Raw genomic sequence first — 16,790 nt, forward strand, 5'->3', positions numbered from 1 at the left:
TCCAGCATATGTGGGACTAGGGGGTGACTGTGAATTCACAGAGGGTTTGTTTTGTTTCGTTTTGTTTTGAGATGGAGTCTTGCTCTGTTCACCAGGCTGGAGTGCAGTGGCGCAATCTCAGCTCACTGCAACCTCTACCTCCCAGGTTCAAGCGATTTCCCTGTCTCAGCCTCCCGAGGAGCTGGGACCACAGGTGCGTACCACCATGCCCGGCTAATTTTTTGTATTTCAGTAGAGGCAGGGTTTACCATATTGGCCAGGATGGTCTCAATTTACTGAGCTCATGATCCGCCCACCTCGGCCTCCCAAAGTGCTGGGATTACAGGCATAAGCCACCGTGCCTGGCCTTTTGCTTTGTTTTTTAAGACAAGGTCTTGCTCTTTCACTCAGGCTGGAGCACAGTGGTGTGATCATGGCTCACTGCAACCTCTGCCTCCTGGGATCAGGTGATCCTCCCACCTCAGCCTCCCGAGTAGCTGGGACCACAAATGCATGCCACTATGCCCAGCTGATTTTTGTACTTTTTGTAGAGACAAGATTTTGCCATATTGCCCAAGCCAGTCTTGAACTTCTGGCCTCAAGCTATCCTCCTGCCTCAGCCTCCCAAATTACTGGGATTACAGGCATGAGCCACCACCTGGCCAAAGTGCTTTTTAACATTTTGGAGTGGGAGAGCAGAGAAGTTGGGGGAAGAATCACAAAAGGGCAGGAGTAAACTTTTTGGGGTGAAAGATATGTTCAGGGTCTTTTTTTTTTTTTTTTTTTGAGACGGAGTCTCGCTCTGTCACCCAGGCTGGAGTGCAGTGGCACCATCTCGGCTCACTGCAAGCTCCATCTCCTGGGTTCACGCCATTCTCTCGCCTCAGCCTCCCGAGTAGCTGGGATTACAGGCATGCGCCACCACGCCCGGCTAATTTTTTGTATTTTTAGCAGAGACAGGGTTTCACCATGTTAGCCAGGATGGTCTCGATCTCCTGACCTCGTGATCCGCCCGCCTCGGCCTCCCAAAGTGCTGGGATTACAGGCCCGGCATGTTCAGGGTCTTAATGGTGATGGTGGCTTCTTAAGTATATACATATGTCAAACTTATCAAATTGTACCCTCGAAATAAGTGTGGTTGACTATATGTGTCCCTTATGCCTCAATAAATCTGTAAAGTATGTGATCCATGGCCTGTGGGCATTGTTTTAGCCACTGATTCCTTATTCATACAAAAGCTTATGGGAAGCTCAATACATAACAGAGATAAAGCTGAGGTTGCTTCGGTTCAATGGTTGGGTGGGGGTGGGGGTTCTGGACCCCACCCACTTGGAATCCCCCCTATCTCTCACAGGACCCCAAGTCATCTCCCCAGGGCTCCACAGAAGCTGATTTGAAAAATGCTGGCCCAGAGGACTCTGATGACCCTGCCAGCTTGGGTGTTCAGGATATAAGAACCTCCAGGCCTCTATCTGGCCTCCTCCCCATCCCTACCCTTCATCATGTATGGATCTTAAACACAACTACTTTCTGTCCCACTGCCCACGTCTCAGCCAATGATCACCGCCCCGGTGAAGTGGAGTGCAGGCTCTCCAGGCACACAGAGCAGCTTCCCCTGGGTTCCTGCTGCTCCTGGCTGCTCCCCGATGGCCTCCCCCACTGCAGTGCCTTGTTTCTTGTTACGAGTGGTAACTCCCTGAAGCAGTTTGGCCCCTCTGGGACCAGAGTCCCCAGGGTAGGCACTCAGCACATGCTGACCCAACGGATCTCAGCCCGGCCCCTCCTGGAAAGTCCCCACCAGAGTCCAAAGTCTTTTCCCAGCCCACCACTCTCTAAGGGCCTCAGTCTCCGGGAGCTCAATCACCTCCGTGGCCTCACCTCCTCCCCTGTTCTTCTTACTCCATCTGCCACAGCCACCGGCCTCCTTGATATGCCTCAAAAGTGCTAGGAGTGCTTCCCACTCAGGGGCTTTCCACTTGCACTGCCTTCTGCCAGAGGCCTCATCTTCATCATGCTTAACAGGCCCCTCTCTCACTGAATTCAAGCATCTGCTCAAATGTCACCTTAGGGAGGCCTCTCTGCTCTAAAGTAGCCTCCTCCCATCCATCTCTTCTCCCAGTCAGCTTTAGTTTATCTTTTTTTTTTTTTTTTGAGATGGAGTCTCACACTGTCGCCCAGGCTGGAGTGCAGTGGTGTGATCTCAGCTCACTGCAACCTCAGCCTCCCAGGTTCAAGCGATTCTCCTGCCTCAGCCTCCTGAGTAACTGGAGCCAAAGGTGCACACCACCATGCTCAGCTAGTTTTACTTGTTTATTTATAATCAATTTTATTATTATTATTATTTTTTTTTTTTGAGATGGAGCCTCGCTCTGTCACCAGGCTGGAGTGCGGTGGCGCAGTCTTGGCTCACTGCAACCTCCGCCTCCTGGGTTCAGGCGATTCTCCTGCCTCAGCCTCCCAAGTAGCTGGGATTACAGGCACGCGCCACCATGCCCAGCTAATTTTTGTATGTTTAGTAGAGATGGGGTTTCACCATGTTGGCCAGGCTGGTCTTGAACTCCTGACCTCATGATCTGCCCGCCTCAGCCCCCCAAAGTGCTGGGATTACAGGTGTGAGCCACCGTGCCTGGCTAATTTTTGTATTTTTAGTAGAGACGGGGTTTCACCAGGTTGGCCAGGATGGTCTTGATCTCCTGACCTTGTGATCTGCCTGCCTCAGCCTCCCAAAGTGCTGGAATTTCAGGTGCAAGCCATCGCACCTGGCCTATTATTATTATTTTTGAGATGGAGTTTCGCTCTTGTTGCCCAGGCTGGAGGGCAATGGTGCAATCTCAGCTCACCACAACCTCTGCCTCCCAAGTTCAAGCGATTCTCCTGCCACAGCCTCCCGAGTAGCTGGGATTACTGGCATGCACCACCACGCCTGGTTAATTTTGTGTTTTTAGTAGTACAGACGGGGTTTCCTCATGCTGGTCAGGCTGGTCTCGAACTCCCGATGTCAGGTGATCTGCCCACCTGGGCCTCCCAAAATGCTGGGATTACAGGTGTGAACCACCGTGCCCACCCTGCTCAGCTAATTTAAAAAAATTTTTTTGTAGATATGAGGTCTCACTGTATTGCCTAGGCTGGCCTCAAACTCCCGGCCTCAAGTGATTCACCTGCCTCAGTCTCCCAAAGTGCTGGGTTACAGGCGTGAGCCATGGCGTTCAGCTTGCTTTATTTTCTTGTCATAGTGCCTACTACTACTTGACTTTCAGGAGGTCCTCTTCACACCCCATGCCATGAGGAATCAAAGCCCTATCCGTGCTGAGGGCAGGGGCTCTATGGGGCCATTTACTTCCTGATCTTTCTGAGCAAGACATAGTTTAGTCTGCAGTAAGAAGGATTTAGGCTAGACAGTGTCTCTGCTCTCCCAGGTATTACAACAATGAGCACGCTGTCATCATTGTCTATCCTGCCCCAATCACACTAAGTTAATCAATAATGTCTGATTCAACTGTCTTCCCAGGGTGGGGCATTGGGTCTGGGCGTAGGAAATGATGAATGAATGACTGCTGAGAATGAATGGATGAATGTAATCCATCCATTCACTCAACAAATATTTATTAACTACGATGCACTAGGCACTTTTAGAGTGCTGGACATACAAAGTGACAAAGTCTCTAACCTCTTGTTTCTTACATTTTAGATGTAGAGACAGTGAACAAGTTATTATATAACTGTTGGGAGAACCAGTTCGCTATGGGCCCTGAGCGTCCCTGCATGTTCTTGCTGGGTATGCCAAGAAAGCAAGACCCTGACAGCTCTGTACCCAGGCTGTGTTTGCAGCAAGGAACCTTGAAAGATGAGGTAAAGCCTCCCATTGGACAAAGAACAGCATGCTTACCACTCACTATAAAAGCAGTCAATCAGGCCAGGCGCGGTGGCTCACGCCTGTAATCCCAGCACTTTGGGAGGCCGAGGTGGGCGGATCACGAGGTCAGGAGATCCAGACCATCCTGGCTAACACGGTGAAACCCCGTCTCTACTAAAAATACAAAAAAATTAGCCGGGCATGGTGGCAGGCGCCTGTAGTCCTAGCTACTCGGGAGGCTAAGGCAGGAGAATGGCGTGAACCCGGGAGGTGGAGCTTGCAGTGAGCCAAGATAGCACCACTGCACTCCAGCCTGGGCAACAGAGCAAGACTCCGTCTCAAAAAAAATAAATAAATAAAAGCAGTCAATTGGCAGGGCCTGCTGGTATGCACCGGTAGTCCCAGCTACTCAGGAGGCTGAAGCAGGAGGACTGCTTGAAGCCAGGAGTTTACGACCCCCCTGGGCAACATGGCCAGATCCCCATGGTGGCACTTGCCTGTAGTTCCAGCTACTCAGGAGGCTAAGCCAGGAAGATTACTTGAGCCCAGAAGTTTGAAGCTGTAGTGAGCTATGATCATGTCACTATAGTCCAGCCTGGGCAACAAAGTGACACTCTAAAAAAAAAAAAAAGCCAGGCACGGTGGCTCACGTCTGTAATCTCAGCACTCACTTTGGGAGGCCGAGGCGGGATCACTCGAGGCCAGGAGTTTGAGACCAGCCTGGGCAACTTGGAGAAACCTCGTCTCTACTAAAAATAAAAAAATAAGTCGGGCGTGGTGACGCACGCCCGTAGTCCCAGCTCCTCGGGAGGCTAAGGCAGGAGAATCGCTTAAACTCGGGAGGCAGAGGTTGCAGTGAGCCGCGATTGCGCGCATTGCACTCCAGCCTGGGCCACAAAGTGAGACTCTGTCTCAAAAAAAAAAAAAAAAAAGTACTGTGTATGAGCATGAATGAACGAAAGTGAGCAAAGGAATCACTAAAAACCTGCTTACTGTGGAGCGTGGAACCAAAGGCCTGTCCACCACGTGTTCCACGGGTGGCGCTGGAACGCCCCTCAGAAAAGGAGATAAAGCTTCGGTTCCTTTAAGAGGCCCCGTCCGGCCCCGCGAAGCCCCGCCTATAAGGAGGCACGTGCCCCCAGGCCGCGCTCTAGGGGCTGGACTCCGGGCGGTTTGAAAGATCGGCGCGCACCGCAGGAGCAGCGGTTGGTCTTGCGGCTGTGATGTCGGTGTTGAGGCCGCTGGACAAGCTGCCCTGCCTGAACACGGCCACCATCTTGGTAGGTGCAGGCGGCCCCGCTTCCCACGCCGGCTTTTCCTCCTGGGCGGCGCTTCAGCCACTAGATCAACTGAGCTCCCTGAGGCGCCAAGCCAGCGCGCGCTACCGTGGCGGGGGCGGGGAATAGGCGGAGAGCCATGCTCTGAGCCAATCGGAGTAGCCGCTCTCTGAGGTTGAGGGTCGCACCCACCAATAGGTGCTCGGCGGACCCTTTCCAGCTTCTGATTGGCGAGTTCCCGCGCCTGGAATTGGTTTTCCCGCGTCTGGGGTTCTGGCCTCCTGGAGAGGCCGGCGGTCGGAGCGAGGGTCGGGTAGTAGAGAGTGCGATGCCCACAGGCCTGCAGCGGGTCCAAACCTCAGGCCCCCAGCCCGTGCCGCCTCGCGGGGTCCATTTCTCGGGAAATGTCCTCCGAGCCGCCTGCTGGCGGTGTCCCGATCCCCCCGAGAGTGGGTCGAAGGGGTGCTGTGCCTAGGGCTCGACTGTCCGCCCTCTCTTCCTGCGCAGCTGGTGGGCACGGAGGATGCTCTTCTGCAGCAGCTGGCGGACTCGATGCTCAAGGAGGACTGCGCCTCCGAGCTGAAGGTGTAAGTAGCCGCCGCTGTGGCCTGGGCCCACGTGTCTCTCACTCCAGAGGGGTTCAGTCCTAGCTGCTAAACTCCGAAGCCCAGCGCCCCCCTTCTCTGAGGCTGGTCCTTCTCCCAGCATGCAGCGTAGCTGGCTAGTCCCATGCCGTCTTATATCCCAACCCCCCCCCCTTGCCAAGGTGGTGACTAAACAGCCCCTTTCTGGCAGAGGGAATCAGACAGGAGTAATCTGAATAGAACCGGACCTGTCCTGCCTCTGTGTTGGCCCAATGAGTCGTGGCCACAAGAGCCTTGGGTGGCTAGGATGAGGTGGGGAGCCCTTGACGGCCTCTTTCCCCATGAAGGGCAGCATTTAAACTGTCGCTGTTAGGGGGGTACGGATATCTTGAGTCCTCCAATTTCCTGTTTTTCAGCCACTTGGCAAAGTGCCTCCCTTTGCCCTCCAGTGTGAATCGACCCCGAATTGACCTGATCGTGTTTGTGGTTAATCTTCACAGCAAATACAGGTGAGAGCCAGAGGAAGGGGCAGTCAGGGCTCAGGCAGGCCTGACTCAGGACTGTGCTGAGACAGTGACCTAACTTGTGATGGGAAGTGGTGAGGATGGGAGAGGCTGGCTGAGGTCAATCTGTAAGGTGAGGAGAGAGGAGCCAGTGGTCAGTGCACAATGTTTAAAATACACAACGTCCGGGCACAGTGGCTCACACCTGTAATCCCAGCACTTCGGGAGGCCAAGGCAGGCAGATTGCCCGAGACCAGCCTGGGCAACATGGTGAAACCCCGTCTCTACTAAAATACAAAACATTAGCCGGGCATGGTGGCGTGTACCTGTAGTCCCAGCTACTCGGGAGGCTGAGGCAGGAGAATTGCTTGAACCCAGGAGGCAGAGGTTGCAGTGAGCCAAGATTGGGCCACTGCACTCCAGCCTGGGCAACAGAGCAAGACTGTCTCAAAAAAAAAAATTAAAGTACACCCATAATAAAGAATTAAAGCATGGCCTTTGCAGCAACCTGGATATGTAGCTGGAGGCCATTATGCTAAGTGAATTTTAACACAGGAGCAGAAAATCAAGTACTACATGTTCTCACTTGTAAGTGGGGGCTAAACATGGGGTCCTCATGGACATAAAGATGGCAGCAATAGACACTGGGGACTACTAGAGCGGGGAAGGAGGGAGGGGGCAACGATTGAAAAACTATTAGGTCCTATGCTCAGTACCTGGGTGATGGTATCAGTTGTACGCCAAGCCTCAGCATCACATGATATACCCATGTAATAAACCTGTACATGTACCCCCTGAATCTAAAATAAAAGTTGAAATTATTTTTTAAAAACATTAAAGGACGTCATGGGACGTGGTGGCTCATGCCACTTTGGGAGGTCGACGCCAGTGGATCACTTGAGGTCAGGAGTTTGAGACCAGCCTGGCCAACATGGCAAAATCCTGTCTCTACTAAAAATACAAAAATGAGCTGGGCATGGTGACATGCACCTGTAATCCCAGCTCCTCAGGAGGCTGAGGCAGGATAATCACTTGAACCCAGGAGGCGGAGGTTGCAGTGAGCCAAGATCGTGCTACTGCGTTCCAGCCTGGGCGACAAAGTGAAATCCATCTCAAAAAAAAAAAAAAAAATTAAAGGACAAAGTATTTCTCCAGAGAAAGTCACCCTCTTGTCATTTGCTGGCCTCTAGGATCAGAGAAGCAAGGACTTCTGCTTTCTCCATTGTAAAGTTTTGTTCTCTGGTTTGTTTTCTCACCCTGGCCTGGCCACCCCAGCCTCCAGAACACGGAGGAGTCCCTGCGCCATGTGGATGCCAGCTTCTTCTTGGGGAAGGCGTGTTTCCTCGCCACAGGTGGTAAGTACGTCCCTCGCCTGTTACTGCCCACCCCCAGCCAAGGGAAAGCTGGGGCGGCGGTAGACTTCCTGCTGAGGCACCCTGGGTAATGGAAACAGCATGTGTTTTACACATACTGGGGCCTATCGGAGGGTGGAGGGCAGGAAGAAGGAGAAGATCAGGAAAAATAACTAATGGGTACTAGGCTTAATACCTGGGTGACAATAATCTGTACAACAAACCCCATGACACAAGTTTACCTACATAACAAATCTGCATATGTACCCCTGAACTTTAAATTTAAAAACCGAAAGAACACATATACACATACTTTGGAATCTGGCCTGTTGTCAGCCTAAGAGTGAACCTGAGCAGATAACTCTGCCGTTGCTTGGAGTTGCCTAGTGGTTGCCTGTGGCTTTCAGTAAAATCCAAACTCTAAAGACACAGAGCACTTTGCAGTTTGGCCTCTGCCTTCTGGGCTAGTCTCATCTCCGGTTACTCTCCTTCTCTGGGTCAGCTTATCGTTCTCTGAAAAAGTCCTGCTGTTCCTGAGACTTTGTAATATTAACAGTGAAAATAATAATGGCTAACATCTTTTGAGCTGTCACTGTGAGGCTGGCACAGTAATCGCTTTGTTTTCATATTAATGTTTGTTTGAGGTAGGTATTATTACCTCCGTTTTAGAGTCATGAGGTTAAGTTGCCCAAGGCCCCTTGATAAAAAGTGGTAGAGCCAAGGTTTACACCTAGGTAAGTCCTGCTGCAGGGCCCGTCCTTTTTTTTTTGAGACGGAGTCTCGCTCAGCCTCCCAGGCTGGAGTGCTGTGGCATGATCTCAGCTCACTGCAACCACCGTCTCCCGGGTTCAAGCAATTCTCCCATCTCAGCCTCCCGAGTAGCTGAGATTACAGTCACCCACCATCATGCCCAGCTACTTTTTGTATTTTAGTAGAGATGGGGGTTTCACCATGTTGGCTAGGCTGGTCTTGAACTCCTGATCTCAGGTATCTGCCTGCCTGGGATAGTGCTGGGATTACAGGCGTGAGCCACCGCACCCGGCCCCCAGCCGGCCTGTCCTCTTTTTGTTTACTCTAGGCTTCTGTCAAATATGTTTCCTCTTCTTTGTCTTGCTAACCCCTACAAATACCTCAAAACTCAGCCCCAGTGTCACTCCAGCATGCCTGAGGTGTCTGACCTGTCTGCCTTCCCAGCTGAACTGTTAGCTCCTTGAGCAGAGTGCCTGGCACAGATAATTCTCAAGAAGCATTGGTGAGCAAATGCAGGCCAAGTAATTTCTAGATGTCAACTCACTGACTCTAGAGTGACTCAGTGGGGTAGGAGCTATTATTATCTTCATTGTCTAATTTGGTATTCTTGACTACCTAGAAAAGAAAGTAGAGGCCGGGCGCGGTGGCTCACGCTTGTAATCCCAGCACTTTGGGAGGCCGAGGCGGGTGGATCACGAGGTCAGGAGATCGAGACCACGGTGAAACCCTGTCTCTACTAAAAATACAAAAAAATAGCTGGGCGTGGTGGCAGGCACCTGTAGTCCCAGCTACTCGGAGAGGCTGAGGCAGGAGAATGGCCTGAACCCGGGAGGCGGAGCTTGCAGTGAGCCGAGATTGCGCCACTGCACTCCAGCCTGGGCGACAGAGCGAGACTCCGTCTCAAAAAAAAAAAAAAAAGAAAGTAGAATAGGACTGTCGCCCTCAAGACTAGAAAGAAACTGAACCCCAGAGTGGGGAAGTGAGTGACTCTGCCCAGCACTTCCTGAATTCCAGCCAGGAAGGTAGAGATTGCAGCTGTAGCACTCATGGCTTCTTTCCAGCTGGGCGGGAGAGCCACTGCAGCATTCACCGGCACACCGTGGTGAAGCTGGCCCACACCTATCAAAGCCCCCTGCTCTACTGTGACCTGGAGGTGAGCATGCTGATCACAGAGACCAACACTACACTCGGGTGCGGGGAAAGGGTGGTCAGCACACAGTGGGCACATCGGGAATGCTTATCGAAGGACTCAGTATCCGAGCGAGGCAGCTCCTGAAGGGGAGGTAGACACAGGATCCTGGTTTGAGTCCTGGCATTTCTGCTTACCGGCTGTGACCTGGGCAGGTCACCCTGAGCCTTGGGGTACACAGGTGTGAAGCAGGGGTGATGTGCTTTCATCTGGAGTGCATCTTATATGCCAGGCTCTAGCACGTGCTGCCCTGCTTTTCCTTTTGCTGAGTTTCTGCATACTTAGTTATAACTAAGTCTTACGTGTATGTATTTGTGAGTCCAGTCTCCTGCTGGGGTGTAAGTGATTGTGAGGCCAGGCGTATGTCCGTCTCATTAACTGGTGCATCCTTGTGTCCCCTGGGAGTCAGACTGCTTGATTTGCCCTTAACTCTCTGGATTTCAGATCTTGTCTAGTCCCACCCCAAGCCAGAGTACCCATCAGGCAGTAGGGATGTTTGTTGGGTAGGTGGGTAGATGGTTGGATGCATATGTAGGGTGTTCTGCCCCAACTGGATTCTGTTGATGTTTCTTACAAGGTGAAACTAACCACGAGGGGTAGGAAAGTAGCCTTTTTGTTGTTGTTGTTTTAGATAAGGTCTTGCTCTGTTGCCCAGGCTGGATTGCAGTGGTGTAATCATGGCTCACTGCAGACTCGAGCTCCTGGGCTCAAGTGAACCTCCCACCTCAGCCTACTGAGTAACTAGGACTACAAGCATGCACCACCGCACCTAGCTAAGTATTTACTTATTTATTTACTTTTTTTTTTTTTTTTTTGAGAGGAAGTCTCACTCTGTTGCCCAGGCTGGAATGCAGTGGCGCGATCTCGGCTCACTGCAAGCTCCGCCTCCTGAGTTGATGCCATTCTCCTGCCTCAGCCTCCCAAGTAGCTGGGACTACCAGCGCCCGCCACCATGCCCAGCTAATTTTTTGTATGTTAGCCAGGATGGTCTCAATCTACTGACCTCGTGATCCACCCGCCTCAGCCTCCCAAAGTGCTGGGATTACAGGCATGAGCCACTGCGCCCGGCCACTGTTTATTTACTTTTTAACTATAGCGATGAGGTCTTGCTGTGTTCCCCACACTGGTTTTGAACTCCTGGCCTCAAGCGATCCTCCCACTTTAGCCTCCCAAAGTGCTGAGATTACAGGCGTGAGCCACCGAGCCTGGCCTTTAGCCGCTTTTTATGCCGAATAAATCCTGATGACTTTTTGCTAAAGAGGCCTCAGCAGGAGTTGATGTGCTCCCCTCGATGGGTCTACTGAGGGATCCCAGGGCCCGCACTGCCACACCCATGTGCCAGGCCTGCTCCATTCCTTTGGAAACCTGTTTATTGGTTTTGAGATACATTTTGAAGAGTTGTGTTTCTGCTCTGTTCTGGGTCTTGTGCCTGTTACCGAAAGCAAAGTGATGAAATGCAGGGAGAACCGAGTCAGCACATGATCTGTCACCACCGATCCGTCACCACTGTCTAGACCGGGGTCCCTTATCCTGGTGTCAGGGCACTCCTCCGGTCTAAGGGCAGAATTCAGAGGATAGCAGTCTTTGGCTGTCGCCAGTAGAAATGGGGATGTTTTCATATCACATTAGGATTGGGCAGGTCTCATCACTGCCTCATGTGGCAGCAGCCATTAGGCCTGCCCCTTGGTCGATGCATTGATCACGATACACACTTGACTCTATCACGCATTTGTTTTCCTATTTGATGACTACTTTTTGAGCACCTGACCAGATCAGCACTCTGACCTCACAGATGGGACCCTGAGGCCTGGGCACACCTGAAGTGCCTGCCCCTGCCAGGCTTTCCTCCCAGAGGGAAGAGGTGACTTGCTCAGGGTCAGACAGCTCGTGAGTGAGGGGTAGAGCCAGCTGTTCTCCTGTCCTAGCCTGCTGACCGTGTGACTTTGAATAGGTCACTTTGTCTGCCACAAAGCATCTCTAAAGGGGAATCACGATCTTTGCTCCATAGTTCAGGTGCTGGTGGGGGACAGTGGTGCCTACTCACCTTGTGACAAGTGGTGTAATTCTGTCTGTGGCCATGAGGTGGCGGGCCAGGCCAGGTCCTGGGTTCTCTCATGGCCTGGGCAGGAAGCAGGAGGTCCCAGCCTGGTTCCAGCCGCAGCAGGAGCTGCAGAAATGCCTGCTCAGGACATAGGCCTGCATCCCTCAGATGGAGCACCCAGGGTTTGAACTGGCCTCCCTCTTCATGCTGGTGTTGTCCTCTTCAGAACACTCTTCTGCATAATTGAGTTTGAGCCCCACCATATATCTTGAGGCCTTTGCGTGGCAGGAATTACCAGCCCTGTTTAATTGATGAGGAAGCACAGGAAGGTGTGTGATTGGCCCAGTGAAATAATTGCCTAGGTCTGCTGGCAGGGCTCTGTGCTGGGCCCTGGGAACACAAATGAGTCAGATATTGGCCCTGCCCTCTCAGAATCTCATGAAATAAGCAGACATGTAACATACGCAACAGCAGAACGATTTGCTGAGCTTTGGGAGCCTGGCGGTAGAATTAGGTCATTTCTTCCTGGATGTTACGAACAAACTCATGATTGTGGTCAGACCTGGGCATTTGGGTCACGTCTCTGGAGTGACGTGGATTGGAGGAAGCCTGGCAAGAGGCAGGAGACTGGGTCGAGGCTGCTGCAGGAGGCAGGTTGTGGAACCTGAGCCTCAGCAGTCTAGAGATAGATTTCAGGAACAAAGGCCACCAAACTTAGAGGATTTATTAAAAAAATACTTCCTGAGTTTCTGTGGTGCCAACCACTGTTCTCGGCTCCAGGGACACAGCATAGAACAGTCAAAAACCGTAGCTTCCTGCTGGGTACGGTGGCTCACACCTGTAATCCCAGGGAGGCTGAGGTGGGAGGATCACCTGAGGTCAGGAGTTTGAGACCAGCCTGGCCAACATGGTGAAACCCAGTCTTTACTAAAAATACAAAAATTAGCTGGGCATGGTGGCACGCACCTGTAATCCCAGCTACTCAGGGGGCTGAGGCACAAGAATCGCTTGAACCTGGGAGGCAGAGATTGTAGTGAGCCAAGATGGTGCCACTGCGCTCCAGCCTGGGTGACAAAGCGAGACTCTGTCTCAAAACAAAACAAAAAAAGCCCCAGCTTTGTTCTAGTCAAGGAAACAAATGGGGTAAATGATGTGCTGGAAAGTGGAGGCATGGCGTGTCAGGTGGTGGTAAACAGGCAAGAGTTAGGCAGGGTAACCAGGGAACGCCCCTGCAAACAGGACTTTTAAAATAAATAAAGACCTGAAGGAAGTAGGCGGGCAGGCCATGGAGATGCCTCATGGCAGGAGGAACAGCAAGTGCATGGGCTGAGTGTGGGACTTGCCTGGTGTGCTCAAGGTCTGGCAGGGAGGCCTAGGTGGCTGCAGCACAATAGCAAAGGGCGGGTTGGGGTGTAGAAATCAGGAATAGTGGGGCTGGATCAGTGGAGCCTGGTGGGGAGCTGCTGGAGAGCTCGGGGCCAGGGAGGGATGTGGCCTGACTTGGGTTTTAAATGGCCCCCTCTGGCTGCTGGGAGGAGAGTGGACTGAAGGGAAACTAGGGCAGAAATAGAGAGACAGGTCTGGAGGATCTTTCTTTTTTTTTTTTTTTGAGACAGAGTCTCGCTGTTTTGCCCAGGCTGGAGTGCAATGGCACAATCTCGGCTCACTGCAACCTCCGCTTCCAGGGTTCAAGCAATTCTTCTGTCTCAGCCTCTCAAGTAGGTGGGATTACAGGCGCCTGCCACCATGCCCGGCTAATTTTTGTATTTTTAGTAGAGACAGGGTTTCACCGTATTGGCCAGGCTGGTCTCAAACTCCTGACCTCGTGATCCGCCCGCCTCTGCCTCCCAAAGTGCTGGGATTATAGGCGTGAGCCACCGCGCCCAGCCTGGAGGCTCTTTCTAGGGGAGTTAAGCGTGGACTCAGTGCTGGCCAGGGAAGAGGATGGTGGGATGGTCTGTGACCGGCTGTTTCCAGGATGGAGTCGGCCAACCGTTCTGTGGCCAACATGTGAGGCATGAGAGAAAGAAGAGTCCTCCCCGACTCTGAAGGTTTTGCCAGCTGACCGGAAGGATGGAGTTGTCTTTGGCTGAGATAGGGAAGCCTGCAGGAGGAGCAGGTTTTGGGGGGCTTCAGGGACTCTGCTTTTGGCATGCAAAGATTAAGGGGTTTATTAGCCACCTAGGTGGAGAAAGCCAGTAAACAGCTGCATACATGAGTGACGTTCAGAGGGAAGACCTGAGGTGTAATTTGGGTGTTATTAGCAACTAAGTGGTTTTAAAGCCACAGAACTGGATGAAGTCACTGGGGGACTGAGTGTGGGAGAAGAGATTCAGGGACCGAGCTCTGGAGCCCCAGCATATAGATATTGGGCAAAGGCGAGGGAGCCGCCTGTGTGGGAGTGGAACCCTGGGTGAGTGTGGGGGCCTGGGAGCCAGGCAGAAAAAGCGTTTCAAGGAGGGAGTAAACAGCTGTGTTGGACTCTGTCAATAGCGCCAGTGCGATGAGGGCTGAGAAGCTGCCACTGGGTCTCATACAAAGGAGGTCATGGTGGCGAGTGGTGGGAGTAAGAGCAGGGAAGTTGAGGCTGCCCTGGTCTCTAGTGTTCCACTTTGGGTAGGTGGTGATACCCCAACCTGCCCCCAGCTAGAGAGGAAACAGAAGGTGAGATGTTTTTGAGGCCACATGTCGGCCAGGGGAAGACACTGGGCAGCATCGTGTTCTTCCAGCGGACGTGTCTAGAGCATCTGTGCCCAGGCCTGGAGCAGTCTTGTCCCTCTCTGGCCCCACAGCTCCCCTGGACCCATTCCTTTTTGATGACACCTTCTTATCTGTGGTGAGGGCCATCCGCTGTTCCTCCCTCCTTCCTATCCCTGTGAGTATCTTCTGCTGCCTGGTCTTGAGCCTCTGGGGTCCGAGCTGCCCGGGCATTGGTTGGAAGTAGCCCTGGTTCAGAGCTCAGCTCTGGAGTCACTAGCTGGGTGACCCTAGACAGTTTGTTCGACCTAGCCACCCTTGTGAAGCCTTCATTTCCTCTTGAGCAGGAGGTCAGGCTCTGGATGTCTCCGGAGGTTGTTTGAAGGATTGGGCAAGCTGAGGCAGTTGGAAGCTACTCTGAGGTGTGGCACGAATGAGGGCGTGGCTATGATGGGCAGTGGTGACCTGAGCTTCCCCCGAGTCTCCGCCCCCAGCCCTGCTCTGGCAGCCCCTGCAGCTGCTCTGGGTAAGGGAGCAGGGCCAGCCGCTGCATTCTGTCTCACTGCTGTTCTCTGCTCTCCCCGCAGGTGGAAGGTTTTCGGGCCACCATGGCGCAGCGCCTGGTGCGCGTGCTGCAGATCTGCGCTGGCCACGTGCCCGGTGTCTCAGCTCTGAACCTGCTGTCCCTGCTGAGAAGCTCTGAGGGCCCCTCCCTGGAGGACCTGTGAGGGCGGCTGGCCCCTGGGCTGCCCCTCCTCATGGCTTCGTGCTGACTCCATAAACATTCTCTGTTGAGGATGTCCAGTCAGGGCTTGACAAGCCCAGGCTCAGTCCCCAGTGGGTGGGAAGGTTCCCTGCAGTGCCTGTGCTGCAGCAGGGAGAGCTGGGCAGAAGCAGCAAGGGGGCCCAGCGAGTGAGACTGTAGCCCCCTCCCACTCCCACACTCACTTTTGCAGAGCCTCATGTCTTTAAGCAGCTGGCGTGTTACATCTCCATTTAAGGTTTCCTTTGAACAAAAGGTCTGTGGCTAAAAAAAGTTTAAAAATCACTGGTCTCATTCACCACTTTGACTTTGTAGATGAGGAAACTGACTCAGAACAATTAAGAGTAGGGCAGGGTGGGCCAGGTGCAGAGGCTCACGCCTGTAATCCCAGCACTTTGGGAGGCCGAGGTGGGTGGATCACTTGAAGTCAGGAATTCGAGACCATCCTGGCCAACATGGTGTATCCCTGTCTCTACAAAAATACAAAAATTAGCCAGATGTGGTGGTGGGCACCTGTAGTCCCAGCTACTCAGGAGACTGAGGCAGCAGAATCACTTGAACCCGGGAGGCGGAGGTTGCAGTGAGCTGAGATTGCACCACTGCACTCCAGCCTGGGCAACAGAGTGAGACTCCGCCTCAAAAAAAAAAAAAAGCGAGACCAGCCTGGCCAACATAGTGAAACCATCTCTACTAAAAATACAAAAACTAGCCAGGCATGGTGATGTGGGCCTGTAGTCTCAGCTACTCGGGAGGCTAAAGCAGGAGAATCACTTGAACCTGGGAGGCGGAGGTGGTGTTGAACCGAGATTACGCCACTGCACTCCAGCCTGGGGAACAAAGCGAGACTCCGTCTCAAAAAAAAAAAAAAAAAAAAGGGCTGGGCGCTGTGGTTCCGGCCTATAATCCCAGCACTTTGGGAGGCCGAGGCGGGCAGATCACGAGGTCAGGAGATCGAGACCATCTTGGCTAACAGTGAAACTCCGTCTCTACTAAAAATACAAAAAAATTAGCCGGGCATAGTGTCGGACATCTGTAGTCCTAGCTACTTGGAAGGCTGACGCAGGAGAACAGCATGAACCTGGGAGGCGGAGCTTGCAGTAAGCTGAGATCGCGCCACTGCACTCCAGCCTGGGCGACAGAGGGAGACTGTCTCAAAAAAAAAGTGGGGCGGGGTAAGGGGAGCTTGGACTCAGGACACCAGTCAGACTCCACATCCTGGCCCTGCTATTATAGAACCTGGTTGTTGCCTTTTGGAGTTTGTTTTCTCAGATGTGAATGGAGATGAGGTTCTGCTCACCTTGTCATGTTGGGAGGATTGAATGAGATGATGGGGGACATGCCTGGGACTGTGTGACCCCCCCCATGCCTATGTGTAAGTTGCTGTGTTCATAACATGTGTTAATGCCTTGCACCTTGCTAAGTAGGCACTCAGTGAACAGTAACTATTTGAAATCACATGGAAAGCCAAGGCGGGCGGATTGCCTGAGCTCAGGAGTTTGTGGCTAGCCTGGGCAACACGGTGAAACCCCGTCTCCACTGAAATACAAAAAATTAGCCGGGCATGGCAGCCTGCGCCTATAGTCTCAGCTACTCGGGAGGCTGAGGCAGGAAAATTGCTTGAACCCAGGAGGCAGAGGTTGCAGTGAGCTGAGGTCGCACCACTGCACTTCAGCCCGGGCAACAGAGCAAGACTCTATCTCCAAAAAAAATCACACAGCAGAGTTCAAAAACTGGTGCAAATTAGGAATTACACCACTGTCAGAAGTTTGCAAGAAGTGAGAGAAGCTGGCTAGAGGTCTCGT

General features: G+C 52.6%; 1 protein-coding gene across 4 annotated transcripts; it reads left to right on the plus strand.

Annotated features, from left to right (window-relative positions):
• The first annotated feature begins 4,823 nt into the window (after positions 1-4,823).
• On the plus strand, positions 4,824-15,273 carry CENPM (centromere protein M). 4 transcript variants are annotated; one of them, XM_055253107.2, is made up of 6 exons: positions 4,824-5,112; positions 5,617-5,696; positions 6,110-6,202; positions 7,472-7,551; positions 9,360-9,451; positions 14,813-15,273. In XM_055253107.2, exons 1-6 carry the CDS (start codon positions 5,056-5,058, stop codon positions 14,951-14,953), a joined length of 543 nt encoding a protein of 180 aa, XP_055109082.1. In that variant the 5' UTR covers positions 4,824-5,055; the 3' UTR covers positions 14,954-15,273. The 4 variants fall into 4 exon arrangements, with proteins under 4 accessions (XP_055109082.1, XP_063479104.1, XP_055109085.1 ...); XM_063623034.1 differs by having other exon boundaries at positions 4,934-5,112; positions 14,321-15,273; XM_055253110.2 differs by lacking the exon at positions 14,813-15,273 and adding an exon at positions 10,143-14,313 and having other exon boundaries at positions 4,934-5,112.
• The last annotated feature ends 1,517 nt before the right edge of the window (positions 15,274-16,790 follow it).

The sequence above is a fragment of the Symphalangus syndactylus genome, chromosome 18 (genome assembly GCF_028878055.3).
Source record: "Symphalangus syndactylus isolate Jambi chromosome 18, NHGRI_mSymSyn1-v2.1_pri, whole genome shotgun sequence".
In the NCBI taxonomy this organism is placed as follows: domain Eukaryota; kingdom Metazoa; phylum Chordata; class Mammalia; order Primates; family Hylobatidae; genus Symphalangus; species Symphalangus syndactylus.